The 19470-nt window shown below is 37.2% G+C and overlaps 1 protein-coding gene across 1 annotated transcript in view; it reads right to left on the bottom strand.

Moving 5' to 3' along the window:
* LOC130839985 (uricase) overlaps window positions 1–19470 on the bottom strand; it is a 93205-nt gene that overhangs the window by 11300 nt on the left and 62435 nt on the right. The window contains exons 2-4 of the mRNA XM_057714910.1: window positions 17273–17491; window positions 10679–10795; window positions 10503–10581 (exon numbers count right to left, since the gene is read on the bottom strand). Of these exons, the coding sequence (XP_057570893.1) occupies window positions 10503–10581; window positions 10679–10795; window positions 17273–17491 (415 nt within the window). The remainder of the gene's footprint in view (window positions 1–10502; window positions 10582–10678; window positions 10796–17272; window positions 17492–19470) is intronic.

Raw genomic sequence — 19470 nt, 5'->3', positions numbered from 1 at the left:
TCTAGCAGCAAACCTCAAACTTGTAAAGCGCTAGAAAAAGTGAAGATCAAATAAATATCATTTACCTCTGAGAGTCCATTTAGCTCATGGAGGGAGGGTGAAAGCTCCCTGTGTGTAATTCTGGATGGGCAGAGATGGCGTCACCCAGATGGAAGGATGTTCACTGGGCTTTTGTATAATAAGGTGATGGTCAAGATGATTTTTAAAAGATCTTGCGCTTGCCAACAACTTTTCTTTTGGAACAACTGAAGAGTGTTTTTCGTCTTAATATCAAAATGACACAAGCAGCCTTCTTGGCAGTGGCCATCTCTGTCCTGAGTCTCCCACTTTCCCCATCTCATTTCTTCCATCTGTCCTGCTTGACACCTCTTAAATCTCTTCTCCTCCAGGGCTTTAGTTTCATCAATCCCCTTCCTTACAACCATCCTCCTACCCCAGCTAGTCTCCATGTCAATAGATTTTTTTTTTCACCACTAGAAGATAGTATCTCATTTGAAATTTTTTCTCTCTCTTTCATTCCTCTATTTGGTTAGGCTTTCGTTGAATTTTTATAATTAGTGTCCGATTGGGAGAAACTTGATGCTTAAAGAATTATGGACTATAATTCAAATAGAGAGTGTGTGTGTTGAGGGGATGCTCTGCTTAGTTCAACTGGTTTAAATTAGTGACTCAACCAACCCAGTGACTTCAAGGCTTGGCTGAGTGTGTAGTTCACAGAGACTCATGAGAGAAAGAGTTTGGAAATCGAGGTTCCATATAACACCTACACCAACAGCCTACACCACAAATGCAGAGCCTAGCTCTCCTCTTGGAGCTGAGGAAGTCACAAACATAACGCCAGACCTCATCACTTTGGTGAAAACATTTCTCTCTCTCTTCCAGATTCTCCCATGGAGCTAGCAGACTTTGAAACAGCTAAAAGTGTACTTAATGATGTAGCTTTAAAAGATACACTAGGAGGGGACTTCCCTGGCAGTCCAGTGGTTAAGACGCCACGCTTCCAATGTAGGGGGTGTGGGTTCGATCCCTGGTTGGGGAACTAAGATCCCACATGCCACGCAGCAAAATAAGTAAATAAAGTTTAAAAAAAATAATAAAAAAATAAAAGATACACTAGGAAAAAATAGTGTAATGGGAGTTTTCTAGCAATTTCCAGGGCCTAAAATGGGTGCTTCAGATTCAGTGGGCTGTCTATAAATGTTTGTTCAATTGATAAGAATGAAGCGAGTCCACAAGGAGAAACCCAGTTACATATCCTGCTGGGAATAGCTGCAGGCTGAATGTGTGATTAAGCACATGTGTTTGAGGGGGCAGAATTCTCACTAGCCCCCCACCAAAAGCCTTACTTAGCGGTTTGTAACAGAAGCCTTCAGCGTGTGAATTGGAGGGTGTGTGTACATGTGTGTAAGATAATGATTATTTTCTTCAGCCTAGGTAAGGGCATTTGCTATGACAATGATTGTACACTGAATCACCTCACGATATCTGCAATTTTAGCTCTTGGAAAATAAGTGAATTAAGAATTAAACTTTGTTACTAAAAAAGAAAAAAAAAAAAAGCATAGATCCCTACTCTCCGAAGAGGGACAGAGTACACCTGTCATCTTCAAAGAGACAACACAGGAAGATACACACACTCAGGGACGAGTGCACACACACATTGCACACACCCAAGGCAGCAGATGCCTCCTCCCCTGCAGATCCCTGCCAGCCCCGCATGCTATGGGGGGTGCGGGGCAAGGTGCTGGACTCAGAGTCGAGTCAAGCTGAAGCTCTGGGAACACTGCTACAGTGATTGCAACCCCCTGAAGCTTTCTGTAGAAAGAAACAACTTTGGCCTGATTCTGTTGATTAGTTTTTCCACCCAGCAGCAGCCAGGTGACTAGAATTCAGGCTGATAATAGCTCCTGCTATTTCCTGGAAAGAACAAGGGTGTGAAGAGCAGCCTGTTTTCTTCCTATGATCAGCTGAGCCCTATATTTGGCCACTCCATTTCCACCTCCAGGGATCTGCTGAATATTCTTGTGGAGGGAGGTCACCAATGATGCCTATTTGCCAAACTGCACACACTCTTCAGTCTTCTTTTAAACCAAACTTCTTAACCTTCCTGTGGCAGAGACCACTGGCAGGTCCTCTTCCTTCTGGGTCCCCAGCTAGACTATATTTCCAGGCCTTTTTTGCACTTAGGTGTGGCTGTGTGACTGGGTTCTCTTCATTTGATGTGCTCTGGGCTGCTTTCAGGCCTGGTGTTATGCTTTTCTTCTCCAAGCTCTTTTCTTCTCCTCATTGTCTGGTATGGGGATCTACTCTCAAGGTGACCCCAGGAAGTAAGGAGAAAAAATGTCTGGTTGCATCAACCTGGGTTCCTGAATAACTTCCTGGAGCAGAGCATCCTCCCAATACACACACACACACACACACACACACAGAACTCGACTTTGACAAAATGCAGTAAACTTCGTGTGCAAAGTTACTACATATAAGCCTATTTATTATCCGTTCTGTTATCTCAATAACTATCCATTTCTTGGAATGTATTTTTATTTTGCTTCTATGACACCACTGTCTCCAAGCCTCCTCCTGTCTCTTTGACCATTCTTCTGTCTCACTCTTTAAACTGTCCAACCCTTAAACTGGGGAATTTTCCCTGGGGCCTTCTCATCTTTCCTCTTCTCACTTTATATGCTTTTCTGGATTGTTCCTTCTTCTTCCCCATGGCTTCACCAACCATCAGTCTCCAAAACTATTCCTTATTCCCAAACTCACCAGCTTCCTCTGGAAACGTCCTCATTATTTGTATTATTCCTAGTCAACACCCCCAGGCCCCTGACTTTAGAGTAACTTCAACCATTCCTTCTCTCTAACCTTCCATCCCTAAGCAACTACTCAGATCTATTAAACACACTTCAGAAATGCCTCACATAATGTCTCTCCCCAACTTCTGCAGTCCCTCCATCATTTTTTCATCTCCGCAACAAGTCTCCAAATATCTCACTACTGCCTGTTTCTCCAGCCAGTTCATCATAACTTTGGTCAGAATTACTAAACAGTACACACATACACATAAAGACCTTCCCTGGATCTCTATTATCATTCAAAATAATAATAACAGCTTTCTTTCAAGGAGTGCTTCTTATGTGCCAGGTACTGTGCTAAATGCTTTAAATTAACATTTATCTCCTTTAATTCTCTGGATAATTGTTGACATAGACATTGTTATCCTCATCTTACAAATTAAAAAAAACACTTAAGTAGTTTATTTAATGTGCTTTTAGTCACAAAGTTATTAAGTAGTGGAGCCCAAATTCAAAAACAGCTTAGTCTTCAAACAATAAAGGTAGGAAATCATCCACATGCAAGGCTAGTAGGGAGGTTGAAAGACAAAAGTAGTAAATTCATTTGTATCCACAATAAGCAGTTAAGGGATACACAAAACAATTAAATGTAAAATATAATATCAAAAATAGTAATCATGAGGGGAGGAGAGTACAAATGCAAGGTATCTATATATAGTAATTGCTATACAAAAACCTCATGGTAACCACAAAACAAAAATCTATAATAGATATACACACAAAAAAGAAAAAGAAATCCAAACATGATACTAAAGATAGTCATCAAATCACAAGAGAACAAAAGATGAAAGTGGAAAAAAGAAGACCTACAAAAACAAATCCAAAACAATTAACAAAATGGCAATAGGAACATACATATTGATAATTACCTTAAACATAAATGGACTAAACGTTTCAACCAAAATACATTGACTGGCTGAATGGATAAAACAAACAAACAAACAAACAAACAAACAAACCAGCATCCATATATGTGCTGCCTATAAGAGACTCACTTCAGATCTAGAGACACACATAGACTGAAAGTGAGGCAATAGAAAAAGGTATTCCATGCAAATAGAAATCAAGAGAAAGCCAAAGTAGCAATACTTATATCAGACAAAATAGACTTTAAAATAAAGACTGTCATAAGACACAAAGGACACTACATAACAATCAAATGATCAATCTATAAAGAAGATATAACAATCTTAAATATATAGGCACCCAACATAGGAGCACCTCAGTATATAAGGCAAATGCTAACAGACATAAAAGGAGAAATTGACAGTAACACAATAATAATGGGGAACATTAGCACCCCATTACATCAATGGACAGATCATCCAGATAGAAAATCAATAAGGAAACACAGACCCTAAATGACACATTAGACCAGTTAGCCTTACTTGATATTTATAGAGCATTCCATCTGAAAGCAGCAGAATACGCATTCTTTTCAGGTGTACATGAAACATTCTCCAGGATAAATCACACATTGGGCAACAAAGCAATCTTTGGTAATTTTAAGAAAATTGAAATCATATCAAGCATCTTTTCCAACCACAACGCTATGAGGCTAGAAATCAACTACAAGAAAAAAACTGCAAAAAACACAAACACATGGAGTCTAGACAATATGTTACTAAACAACCAATGGATCACTGAAGAACTCAAAGAGGAAATCAAAAAAATACCTAGAGACAAGTGAAAATGAAAACACAATGATCCAAAACCTATGGAACACAGAAACAGAAGTTGTAAGCGGGAAATTTATAGCAATACAAGCTTACCTCAGGAAACAAGAAAAATCTCAAATGAACTACCTAATCCTAAGTGTAAAGCAACTAGAGAAAGAAGAAAAAACAAAACCCAAAGCTAGTAGAAGGAAAGAAATCATAAAGATCAGAGAAGAAATAAATGAAACAGAGACAAAAAAAAAAAAAAAAAAAAAAAAAAAAACCCAAAACAATAGAAAAGATCAACGAAACTAAAAGCTGGTTCCTTGAAAAGATAAACCAAATTGATAAACCTTTAGCCAGACTCATGAAGAAAAAAGGGAAAGGGCCCAAATCAATAAAATCAGAAAAGAAAAAGAAGTTACAACTGACACCACGGAAATACAATATGGCAATAAATTGGACCTAGAAGAAATGGACAAATTCTTAGAAAGGTACAATCTCCCAAGACCTAACCAGGGAGAAATACAAAATATGAACAGACCAATTAACAGTACTGTAATTGAATCAGTAATTTAAAAACTCCCAATGAACAAAATTGCAGGACCAGATGGCTTCACGGTGAATTCTGTCAAACATTTAGAGAAGAGTTAACATCTATTCTCCTGAAACTATTCCAAAAAATCGCAGAGGAAGGAACAAACTCATTCTATGAAGCCGCCATCACCCTGATACCAAAACCAGACAAAGATAACACAAAAAAAGAAAGTTACAGGCCAATATCACTCATGAACATTGATACAAAAATCCTTAACAAAATACTAGCAAACAGAATCCAACAGAACATTAAAAGGATCATACACTATAATCAAGTGGTATTTACCCCAGGGATGCAAGGAATTTTCAGTATCCACAAATCAATCAGTGTGATACACCACATTAACAAATTGAAGAATAGAGATCATATGATCATCTCAATTGATGCAGAAAAAGCTTTTGATAAAATTCAACATCCATTTATGATAAAAGCTCTCCAGAAAGTGGGCATAGAGAGAACATACCTCAACATAATAAAGGCCATATACGACAAACACACAGCTAACATCATTCTCAGTGATAAGAAGCTGAAAGCACTTCCTCTAAGATCGTGAACAAGACAAGGATGCCCACTCTAGCCACTTTTATTCAACATAGTTTTGGAAGCTCCAGCCACAGAAATCAGAGAAGAAAAAGAAATAAAAGGAATCCAAATTGGAAAAGAAGTAAAACTGTCACTGTTTGCCAATGACATGATGCTATACACAGAACTTCCTAAAGATGCTACCAGAAAACCTCTAGAGCTCGTCAATGAATTTGGTAAAGTTGCTGGATACAAAATTAATATACAGAAATCTGTTGCATTTCTATACACTAACAGCAAAAGATCAGACAGAGAATTTGAGGAAACAATCCCATTACCATTGCATCAAAAAGAATAAAATACCTAAGAGTACCTACCTAAGGAGGCAAAAGACATGTACTCCAAAAACTGTAAGACACTGATGAAAGAACTTCAAGATGACAAAAACAGATGGAAAGATATACCATATTCTTGGATTCAAAAAAATCAATATTGTTAAAATGACCATACTACCCAAGGCAATCTACAGCTTCAATGCAATCGCTATCAAATTACTAACGGCATTTTTCACAGAACTAGAACAAAAAAATTTTTTAATTTGTATAGAAACACAAAAGACCCAGAATAGCAAAAACAATCTTAAGAAAGAAGAACAGAGCTGGAGGGATCATGCTCCCTGACTTCAGACTATACTTCAAAGCTACTGTAAGCAAAACAGTATGGTACTGGCACAAAAACAGACATATAGATCAATGTAACAGGATACAAAGCCCATAAATAAACCCATAAATAAACCCATGCAGAGGCAAGAATTTACAATGGAGTTAAGAGAGTCTCTTCAACTAGTGGTGCTGGGAAAACAGGACAGCAACAAGTAAAAGAATGAAAATAGAACACTCTCTAATACCATATACAAAAATAAATTCAAAATGGATTAAAGACCTAAATGTAAGACTGGATATTATAAAACTCCTAGAGGAAAACATTTGCAGAACACTGTTTGACATTAATCGCAGAAATATTTTTTTGGATTAATTTCCTAGAGTAATAGAAATAAAAGCAGAAATAAACAAATGGGACCTAATTAAACTTAAAAGCTTTTGCATGGCAAAAGAAACCATAAACAAAATGAAACACAATCTACTGACTGGGAGAAAATATTTGCAAACAATGCTACTGACAAGGGATTAATTTCAAAAATATACAAACAGCTCATACAGCTTAATATCAAAGAAACAAAGAACCCAATCAAAAAATGGGCAGACGACCTAAATAGACATTTCTCCAAAGAAGACATACAACTGGGCAACAGGCACATGAAAAGATGCTCAATATTGCTAATTATTAGAGAAATGCAAATTAAAACTACAATGAAGTATCACTCTCAAAGGTCAGAATGACCATTATTAAAGAGTCTACTAATACTAAATGCTGGAGAGGGTGTGGAGAAAAAGAAACCCCCCTGCACTGTTGGTGGGAATGTAATTTGGTGTGGCCACTATGGAGAACAGTGTGAAGGTTCATTAAAAAACTAAAAATAGAGTTAATCCCACTTCAATCCCACTCCTGGGCATATATCCAGAGAAAATTCTAATTTGAAAAATACATGCATCAGTGTTCATGGCAGCAGTATTTACAATAGCCAAGACATGGAAGCAACTTAAATGTCCGTCTACAGATAAATGGATAAAGAATATTACTCAGCCACAAAAAAGAGTGAAATACAACTAAGAGTAGGCCCTGTTTGACACAACTAGAGAAAGCCCAGGCACAGCAACAAAGACCCAACGTAGCCAAAAAAATACATAAAAATAAAATTTTAAAAAAGAATGAAATAATGCCATTTGCAGCAACATGGATGGACCTAGAGATTATCATATTAAGTGAAGTGAATCAGACAGAGAAAGACAAATATCATATGATATCACTTACATGTGGAATCTAAAAGAAAATAATACAAGTGAACTTATTTATAAAATAAAAATAGACTCACAGATATAGAAAACAAACTTACAGTTACCAAAGGGGATAGCAGGGGTTGGGGGGAGATCAATTGGGGATTTGGGGTTAACATATACACACTACTGTATATAAAATGGATAAACAACAAGGACCTACTGTATAGCACAAGGAACTATATATTCAATATCTTAAAATAACCTCTAATGGAAAAAAATATGAGAAAGAATATATATATATATATATATATACATATATATGTGTGTGTGTGTGTATAACTGAATCACTTTGCTGTACACCTGAAACTAACACAACATTGTAAATTAACTATACTTCAACTTAAAATTTTAATGAAAATAGAAAAGCAGTAAAAAAACAAACAAAAAATGTTTAATGTGACAAGACCTATGGACTTAACTTCCATGCAAAAACTGCCTTCTAGTTACAGCAATTTTTTTTTTTTTTTTACCATGCTGCGTGGCTTGCAGGATCTTAGTTCTCTGACTAGAGATGGAACCTGGGCCCTCGACCGTGAAAGTAGGCGGTCCTAACCACTGGACCGCCAGTAATTCGCTAGTTATACCAGCCTTGCTAGTATGGTTCATTGGGCCCAAACCAACCTCTTCATCCTCCTCTATACACCTTACATTCTAAAAACTGGACCCTTCAACCCTGCTGTCGTTGGTCACATGCTTTGCCCTTTCAACACTACAATTATTTGCCTAGTACCGTGATCCACATAAGGCAGATTCTCAAAATATTTGTTTCCCTCTTGTACTCTTTCATGACTCCTACCCATGTACACTCTGTTTTTCCTACCTGTAATTCCTTTCCCCTTTCTATGCCCAGCATATTCTGAATAATTTTTCAAAACTCAATTGGAATATTTCCTCTTCCCTGGCCAAGCCTTCTAGACTGCCCTTAGAAGAGTTAATCTCCTACACCTCTTTGCTCCCATAGCATATGTTTAATTCCTTCATAGTGGTCTTTTGCCCCTCATATAGCAATAAATCTATTTATAAGTCTGTCTCCTACTATTCATCTACTGTGAACTCACTACGGTCAGAGAATGTCTTTTTCACTTCTGAATCTACCACCCCTAGAATACATAAGTCCTCAAAATCATTGTTGAATGAATAGTATTTCAATGAATGACAAAAGTATATTTTATACAGGCTCTTATTTTTTTAGTTAGCTCTCTTGAAATCTAATTCTAGCCCCTGCTATTATTTTACTTAACTAAAAGTGGAATAAGGAATATGTTAAGTATCGCAAAAATCACTCAAAATGGTTTAGAGCTAACCAATATGGTAGCCACTAGCCACATGTGGCTATTAAGCACTTGGAATATGGTAAATGAGAATTGAGACATCTTATAAATTTAAAATACACACAGTTATTCAAATACTTAATTTTAAAATAATATTAAATATTTCATTAGTAATTTTTATACTTATTACATATATAAGTGGTATTTTGGATATATTAGGTTAAATGAAGTGTATTATTAAAATTAATTTCTTTCTACTTTTCTAATGTGACTACTAGAAAAATTTTAAATTAGATATGTGGTTTGCATTATATTTCTGCTGGGAAGTGCCAGTTTAATAGAGTTTATTATTTTACAGGGGTATTCAGTGTGATTTAGGTAGGAAAATGCTGGCCTGGGGAATCAGGAAACCTTTCTCTCTCTCCTCCAAAGTCACATGCATAAAGCAAGAAAAAAGGAAGGAAAGAAAGGAAGTTGCATTTTAACTAACAAACAGCTCAGTCAACAAGTTAATGTATAAAATAAATACACATTTGGAGGATTAAAAAAATCATTATCTTTTCAACTTAAGTAATTATTCAGTCTTCTTTATATAATAATAATTTCATAACTATTAATCAAACACTGAGAAGGCCCTAGCTGTGTCTAGAATTTAATACAGATAGGGAAAAATATTAAATGATAGCTAAAACACTAGGACTTTCTAAGGGAAGCCATTTTACAACAGAACTCAGAATGAAAGGAACTTATATTTTACTAACCTTTTAATATTTCTAACATTTATGAGACATCACCTCAAATTCTTACTGAAGAGAGCTAGAGAAGAAAGAGAGATACAGAAAGGAAAAGAAATATAATGAAAGAAACAAGCAAGAAAGGGAAAGAGAGGAGAAGAAAAGAGAAGAGAAGAGAGAAAAGAAAAAGAAAAAAGTTCAGAGTCCACACTCTCAATTTGTAATGATCATTACACTTTATTTTTTGTTAGGATAGAGACATTTCTACCATGGTGGCTCCATGGTTCTTAGAGGTCTTCTGGTCTAACTCATAGCCAATTATTGAACTCTGCTCTGACAACCTCAGCAAATCAGTGGAAGATTTGCTATGTTCTGTAGTTAATTTTTAGATTTCTTGGCAAACAGAAAGAATTGTATAATTGTCACTGCTATTTTAAATGAGGTTCATTCTATAGTAATTATAATATCATTAGTGATTTTATTGTTTTGACAAAACTTCAAGGAAACATGATTGTTATTTTCTAGGTATTTCCTATAAAGTTTATTACAATCATAGCATGGTATGGTACAAAAAGTACTGGTCAAAAAAATTCAGAGATTTGAGCTTTTATCAGCCTGGGACTTTTTTGCCCTCACCTCAAGATCATGCAATAAAAATGATTTACCCCACTCAATGCCCAGATTTGTTGCAAAGGGTATTATCTCATTTTTATATTTTTAAGATAACAGATAATTCTTTAATGTAATCCAAGGTCACAATGTTCATTCCCGTCTCAGATTTAAAATGCTTCAAAATTCTCCACAGTTTTCCTTGGTGTTAATAAACAGAGTTGTTTAGGAGAAAACAAAACAAAACAAAACCTGAAATTGCTATTGCAGAATCAAAACATGAAAAACATTTTCTCACCACTTCTCAACTGTTCAACCTCACAGAAGTGCGTTCCAGTGGGAGTGTGAATAAATGCATGGACATGCTTAACTCCATTCTGAAAATTAGAAAAAAATTGTTTCCAGTAAAATTTCAGCATATGTCATAAAGCCAATTTCTTTAATTAAACTGAGAACACAAATAAGTGAGGTAACCTTTTCAAAACGCTTCCAAGGGACTTCTTCCACATAGACTTGAACTCCAATGACATGGTTAAAAGAAGAAAGGAAATGCTCACAGATACTCACAGCAAAAGTTTCTATGGTTTTGATCTGTAAAAAGAAACAAATGTGAATGACCAGAAATACTTGCCCCACTTAAAAATCATTTTTAAATATCCATGGGACTCTCTTTCCTGATCAAGTGTTTTTTAGAATCAGAGAAACCAAGAATTAGAAAGAATCTTAGAAATAAATTGGTCTTTATCCAAGTTTTTCACAAGGGCTCCTAAGTATAGTTGAGGGAACACCATCACCAGGTGAGACCACCCTGTTTTTAAAAGAAACCTGTGTGCAGGTGAGAATGTGTCCATCAATGGATGAGCAAAAAGGAACTTAACATTCAGATTCTCCTCACAGTGAATTCAGTCATCACCCATGCCAGCTAAAGTACTGCAGTATAATCCAAAACTCTCTGCCCTCTTTATGAGGCTGGCAAATAGACCTCCCAGTTCCCCAAGGAAAAAATGTTAATGAAGGGTCACTTCAGCTTCCTTGCCTTGCAAATAGGCCTTCTATTGACCATCCCCAGCTCTCTACCCCTATAAAGCTGCTACCTAATTCCACCCAGACTCTTCATATTAATCTCTAGGTGATGTTTTATGGTCCTAGTACAGTCTACAGATTATTTATGGCTTTGCCTATAATTAAAGTAGACTATACAGGTTTCCCCAGGATAGTTTTGTTTTATACCTGTTGTCTCAGAATAATTATTAATAAGCATCCCATTTCACTCTCAAAAGTATCCTGGTTTGGATAAGAAATTATATCGTCACTCTATCTACAATGGAGCACTGAATCCAGGATGCTACACTACTAGGGAGTCCTCAGACACAGGAGAGATTAACTGCAGAGAGCTTTCACGGAGCCCTGTATCAGAGTCTAAGACCCGGCTTCATCCAACTGTCTGCAACTGCCAGTGCTGGACACCTCACATCAAACTACAAACAAGGCAGGAACACAAACCCACCCATCAGCACACAGACTACCTAAGGCCATATTAACCTCGCAGATGCCCTAACATACACCACCTGACATGGCCCTGCTCATCAAAGAGAAAAGACACAGAGCCACGCACTGGAAAGCAGACACCAGACCCCCCCACCAGGAAGCCTACTCAAGACAGTGAACAAACCCCACCACAGGGGGCAGAGGGCAGAAACAAGAGGAATTACTATTAGGCAGCATAGGGAAAGGAGACAGCAAATCCTATAAATTAGACAAAATGAGAAAACAAAGAAACACCATGCAGGCAAAGGAGCAGGAAAAAAATCCTCAAGACCAAATAAATGAAGAGGAAATAGGAAAATTTCCTGAGAAAGTATTCAGAGTGATGATAGTAAAGATGATGCAAAATCTTGATAACAAAATATAGAAAATACAAGAAATAGTTAATAAGGACTCAGAAGAACTAAAGAGCAAACAAACAGTAATGGACAACAAAATAACCAAAATTAAAAATACTCTAGATGGTATAAACAGCAGAATAACTGAGGCAGAAGAATGAATAAGTGAGTTGGAAGACAGAATGAGGGAAATAACTGCCACAGAGCAGGAAAGAGAAAAAAGAATAAAAAGAATGGAAGACAGTCTCAGAGACCTTGGTGACAACATTAAGTGCACCAACACTTGAATCATAGGCATCCCAGAAGAAGAAAAAAAGAAAGGGTCTGAGAAAATATTTGAAGAGGTTATAGTGGAAAACTTCCCCAACATGGGAAAGGAAATAATTAATCAAGTCCAAGAAGTGCAGAGTCCCATACAGAATAAACCCAAGGAGAAATACACCAAGGCACATATGAATCAAGTGAATGAAAATTAAACACAAAGAAAAAATATTAAAAGCAGCAAGAGAAAAGCAACAAATAACATATAAGGGAAAACCCATAAGGATAACAGCTCATCTTTCTGCAGAAACTCTGCAGGCCAGAAGGGAATGGCAGGATATACTGAAAGTGCTGAAAGAGAAAAACCTACAGCCAAGAATACTCTACCCAGCAAGAATCTCATTCAGATTTGACAGAGAAATCAAAAGCTTTATTTACAGACAAGCAAAAGTTGAGAGAATTCAGCACCACAAAACCAGCCTTACAGCAATTTCTAATGGAACTTTTCTAAGCAGGAAACACAAGAGAAGGAAAAGACCTACAAAAACAAACCCAAAACAATTAAGAAGATGGTAAAAGGAACACACATGTCAATAATCACCTTAAATGTAAATGGATTAAATGCTCCAACCAAAAGACACAGACTGGCTGAATGGATACAAAAACAAGATCCTTACATGTGCTGTCTACAAGAAACCCACTTCAGACCAAGGGATACATATAGACTGAAAGTAAAGGGATGGGAAAAGATATTCCATGCAAATGGAAGTCAAAAGAAAGCTGGAGTAGCAATACTCATATCAGACACATTAGACTTGAAAGTAAAGACTATTACAAGAGACAAGGAAGGACACTACATAATGATCAAGGGATCCATCCAAGAAGAACATATAACAATTGTAAATATCTATGCATCCAACATAGGAGTACCTCAATACATAAGGCAAAAGCTAACAGCCATAAAAGGGGGCATCGACAGTAACACAATAATAGTAGGAGACTTGAACACCCCACTTACATCAATGGACAGATCATCCAAACAGAAAATAAATAAGGACACACAGCTTTAAATGACACATTAGACCATCTCGACTTAATTGATATTTATAGGACATTCTATCCTACAGAATACACTTTCTTCTCAAGTGCACACGGAATATTTTCCAGGATAGATCACATCTTGGGTTACAAATCAAGCCTCGGTAAATTCAAGAAAATTGAAATTATATCAAGCATCTTCTCTGACCACAACACCATGAGACTAGATATCAATTACAGGAAAAAACTGTAAAAAATACAAGCACATGGAGGCTAAACAATACACTGTTAAGCAACCAGAAATCACTAAAGAAATCAAAGAGGAAATCAAACAATATCTAGAAACAAATGACAATGAAAACACAACAACCCAAAACCTATGGGATGCAGCAAAAGCAGTTCTAAGAGGGAAGTTTATAGCAATACAGTCCTACCTCAAGAAACAAGAAAAATATCAAATAAACAACATAACCTTGCATCTAAAACAAGTAGAGAAAGAAGAACAAAGAAACCTCAAAGGGAGCAGAAGGAAAGAAATCATAAAGATCAGAGCAGAAATAAATGAAAAAGAAAGGAAGGAAACAACAGCAAAGATTAATGAAACTAAAAGCTGGTTCTTTGAGAAGATAAACAAAATTGATAAACCATTAGCCAGACTCATCAGGAAAAAAAGGGAGAAGACGCAGATCAACAGAATTAGAAATGAAAAAGGAGAAGTAACAACGGACACCTCAGAAATACGAAAGATCATGAGAGACTACTACAAGCAACTATATGCCAATAAATTGGATAACCTGGAAGAAATGGATAAATTCTTAGAAAAATACAATCTTCCAAGACTGAACCAGGAAGAAAAAAGAAAATATGAACAGACCAATCTCAAGCACTGAAATTGAGACTGTTATTAAAAATCTCTCAACAAACAAAAGCCCCGAACCAGATGGATTTACAGGCGAATTCTATCAAACACTTAGAGAAGAGCTAATACCTATCCTTCTCAAACTCTTCCAAAATATAGCAGAAGGAGGGACACTCCCAAACTCATTCTACAAGGCCACCATCACCCTGACACCAAAACCAGGCAAAGATGTCACAAAAAAAGAAAGTTACAGGCCAATATCACTGATGAATATAGATGCAAAAATCCTCAACAAAATACTAGCTAACAGAATCCAACAGCACATTAAAATAATCATACACCATGATCAAGTGGGGTTTATCCCTGGAATGCAAGGATGCTTCAATATACACAAATCAATCAATGTGATACATCATATCAACAAATTGAAGGATAAAAACAATATGATAATCTCAATAGATGCAAAAAAAAAATTGTGACAAAATTCAGCATCCATTTATGATAAAAATCTCCAGAAAATGGGCATAGAAGGAAATTACCTCAACATGATAAAAGCCATATATGAGAAACCAACAGCCAACATCACTCTAAATGATGAAAAACTGAAAGTATTCCCTCTAAGAGCAGGAAGAAGACAAGGGTGCCCACTCTCACCATTATTATTCAACATAGTTTTAGAAGTGTTAGCCACAGCAATCAGAGAAGAAAAAGAAATAAAAGGAATCCAACTTGGAAAAGAAGCAGTAAAATTGTCGCTCTTTGCAGATGACATGATATTATACATGGAAAACCCTAAAGATTCTACTAGAAAACTTCTAGCACTAATCGATGAATTTAGTAAAGTAGCAGGATACAAAATTAATGCACAGAAATCTCTTGCATTGCTATACACTAACAATGAAAGAGCAGAAAGGGAAATTAAGGAAACATTCCCATTTACCATTGCAACCAAAAGAATAAAATACCTAGGAATAAACCTGCCTAAGGAGGCAAAAGACCTGTATGCAGAAAAGTATAAGACACTGATGAAAGAAATCAAAGATGATACAAACAGATGGAGAGACATACCATGTTCCTGGATTGGAAGAATCAACATTGTGAAAATGACTGTACTACCCAAAACAATGTACAGATTCAATGCAATCTCTATCAAATTACCAAGGGCATTTTTCACAGAACTAGAGCAAGAAATCTTACGATTTATATGGAAATGCAAAAGACCCCAAATAGCCAAAACAATCTTGAGAAGGAAAGACAAAATTGGTGGAATTAGGCTTCCTGACTTCAAACTATACTACAAGGCCATAGTGATCAAGACAGTATGGTACTGGCACAAAAATAGAAGGGAAGATCAATGGAACAGAATAGAGAACCCAGAGGTAAACCCACACACATATGGGCACCTTATCTTTGACAAAGGAGGCAAGATATACAATGGAAAAAAGACAGCCTCTTCAATAAGTGGTGCTCGGAAAATTGGACAGCAACATGTAAAAGAATGAAATTAGAACACTTCCTAACACCATACACAAAAAGAAACTCAAAATGGATTAAAGACCTACATGTAAGGCCAGACACTATCAAACTCCTAGAGGAAAACATAGGCAGAACACTCTGACGTACATCAAAGCAAGATCCTTTTTGATCCACCTCCCAAAATAATGGAAATAAAATCAAGAATAAACAAATGGGACCTCATGAAACTTAAAAGCTTTTGCATAGTGAAAGAAATCATAAACAAGACAAGAAAACAACCCCCAGAATAGGAGAAAATACTTGCCAACAAAACAATGGACAAAGGATTAATCTCCAAAATATGTAAGCAGCTCATACAGCTTAATACCAAAAAAGCAAATAACCCAATCCACAAATAGGCAGAAGACCTAAATAGACATTTCTCCAAAGAAAACATACAGATGGCCAATAAATACATGAAAAGATGCTCAACATCACTCATCATTAGAGAAATGCAAGTCAAAGCCACAATGAGGTATCACCTCACACCAATCAGAATGGCCATCATCACAAAGTCTGGAAACAACAAATGTTGGAGAGGGTGTGGAGAAAAGGGAAATCTCCTGCACTGTTGGTGGGAATGTAAGTTGATACAGCCACTATGGAAAACAGTATGGAGGTTCCTTAAAAAACTAAAAATGGAACTACCATATGACCCAGTAATCCCACTCCTGGGCATATACCCAGAGAAAACCATCATCGAAAAAGAAACATGTACCGTAATGTTCATTGCAGCACTATTTACAATAGCCAGGACATGGAAGCAACCTAAATGCCCATCAGCAGATGAATGGATAAAGAAGATGTGGCACATATATGCAATGGAATATTACTCAGTCTTAAAAAGGAATAAAATGGAGGTATATGTATTGAGATGGATAGACCTAGAGTCTGCCTTACAGAGTGAAGTAATCCAGAAAGAGAAAAACAAATACTTTATGCTAACTCATATATACGGAATAAAAAAAAAATGGTGCTGATGAACCCAGTGGCAGGGCAAGAATAAGGTTGCAGATGCAGAGAATGGACTGGAGGACATGAGGTTGGGGGGGCAGGGAGCAAAGGGGAAGCTGGGACAAAGTGAGAGAGTAGCCTAGACATATATATACTACCAACTGTAAAATAATTCGCTAATGGGAAGTTGCTGTATAGCAAAGGGAGATCAACTGGATGATGGGTGATGCCTTAGAGGGCCAGGAACAGGGAGGGTGGGAGAGAGTTGTGGAGGGAGGGGATTTGGGGATATACAGCTGATTCACTTTAGTGTACCTCAAAAACTGGTACAAAAGTGTAAAGCAATTATATTCCAATAAAGAACTTAAAAAAAAAAAGCAAAATTTTCTGTAAAGCTGATAATTTTAGAATAGAAAAGAAAGTTTCTCAGTGGCTTAAATGTAAAAATAGGGTTAAAAAGTACAAGGAACTTGAAATAAGCAAGTACTATCTTCATATTATGGTACAGTGAATTCTGCATCTAGGCAGGCAGCATCTAAGAAGAAGAATGACACATACGCCTTTGAACTTTGCCAGGACGTGAACTGTGTTCTTGATGGTGTCTGTAGGGATGATGTCTGAATTGTCTCCATGCAGGTATTCTTTTTTGGAGCTCAGAGTAAGTTGCACTGAAGTTGCCACTTCTTTAATGCTGTGAAATTTTCCATCTCGCTGAATACGGAGAATTTTTATCATATCCTTCCCATAGCCAGTTCGGACAAACTCCACCTCATCATTCTGCAATGAAAACAGTCATCTTAATGAAGAAGGCTAAATGAAGACAGAAGTTAACTGCAATTTCTTTAAGCCTTAATTTTATCATGTAGTTATGAAGGGTAAGAGTCAGAGTATTCATGAAAGCAAGATCATGCCCTACCTTTGAAGGAGGATGAGAATTTGTATGGAGAAAAGAGAATCCCAAGGAACAGATGAAAATATATCAGGTTGGCCTGAAGAGAGACAGGTAGATGGCTTTCTTGCTAATAATAAGCAACAATAATAATAACAGTACCTCCTGAGCCAAACTATTTACTCTGTCTTATTTAATCTCTATGAATTTAATCTTTATATCAGCTCTACAAACTAATATTATTCCCATTTTGCAGAGGGAGAAACTGAGGTTCAAAGAATTTAAGTGACTTGCCCTAGTTAGTAAAGGATAGAGATAAGAATTCACCCTCAGTTCTGTTGACTCCAACATGTGTACTTCTAACTACCATGTAAACTGCCTTCTTCTGTAAAATGTTTTGACTGTGTTAACTGGAAATAATTATATCCCTTTTTTTTATAGAGTAGTATTCTGGAGAAACTGCCCTGTGATCAATAAAAAGCAATTTGAAAATTGCTTCTTCTACTTGCTACCAGGAAGAAGAGTAATTAGTGACAGGGTCTAGGCGACCTTCAGCAGTGCAGAGCTAGGGCCATCTGGCTGGGAGGAAAGCTATGTTTTTAGAGAAAAAGCACTTAATAAAAGCCTGTGATTGATTTATTAGTACCCCTGTCTGAAACTGGAGCCATCACTAGTGAATAGGTCCATCTCTACTGCTAGGCTCTATAAGACTTGTCCCTGGGCTTTACTGGTATTTGAGAGAAGAGGCAGGAGGGAGCAGAGGGACAGGAAAACCTATTTTATTTAGCATGAAAATTAACATGAAAACGGGAATGAGAAAAAGTGACAAAAATAAAAGTAAATCAAAGACAACATGCAGTAAGCGTCTGGAGAGGGTCACAAAGAAGAAGCCTCACCCACTAATCACACGTAGGCGATATGCTCAGATAGGCCAAGGGCTGCCTAAATATCTACCTGCATAAAAAAATCACCAGATCCCTTGCGAGGAATTTAAAAATACTAGCCAACATCAGAAATTATTGTCATACTCTTAATCAAAGTGGGGTGGTGAAGGCTGCCTTAAATCTTGGGGATAGAGCCTGGTGGGGCATGCTGCTGTTGGTTATTGAACATACCCTGAGGGTCTATGGTGTCTGAATTCAGTGCTCCCTCTGTAGGAGGGACACATGTAAGGGACAACTCTTGGAGAGGCCCCTTAGAAGCCTCTGACCCAATCTTTGGGGGATTCATCTTCAAGAAAAGTATCAATAATAAAACCTAAAGAGTAGACTTAAAGGATCCTAATAAGAACTTATAATGCAGACAGTGAAAGAGGCACAGTTGTGTGACTGTAGTGGCTTTGAAATCAGACCAGGTCCAAACTCTGCCTTGCCACTTATATCTTTGTGGCTTGTGACAAATCATTTGATGTCCCCGAGCCTCAGTTTCCCTCTTTGTACAGATGGAGACAACTACCCCTACAAGTAGAGTTGCTGGTGAATGTGAAAGGGCTGGCTCAGTCCCTGGTACCTGGTGGTGCAGTGAGGTCAAGCCCAGTAAAATGGGCCATGTCAGGCCCAGCTGTGGATGCAGCAGCAGCAGAGATAGCGGAGGGGAACTTGAGTAAGGGCACTAGTTTTTAGAGCGGGGAGCATTGCTGCAAACAGCAGAAGGAAGACTCTGGCATGTCTTGAACCACAAAGGATTCTACCCAGGGCAGGGAGGCACTTGGCTGGCTTGAAATCCCTGGATGGTATGGGCTGGGGTCCAGGACCAAACATCTTTGAGACCTTCCATCATCCGCAGCACACAGCAGGACTCAACAAATGTTACTCTTCAGTCCCATCCCCTGCCACTAAGTACCCAAGTTGAAAGCAAGTGGTATCCG

The sequence above is a fragment of the Hippopotamus amphibius genome, chromosome 1, assembly GCF_030028045.1.
Source record: "Hippopotamus amphibius kiboko isolate mHipAmp2 chromosome 1, mHipAmp2.hap2, whole genome shotgun sequence".
NCBI classification, from domain to species: Eukaryota; Metazoa; Chordata; class Mammalia; order Artiodactyla; family Hippopotamidae; genus Hippopotamus; species Hippopotamus amphibius.
The sequence above is the reverse complement of the archived record's forward strand: the minus strand, read 5'-3'. Positions and strand labels throughout refer to the sequence as shown.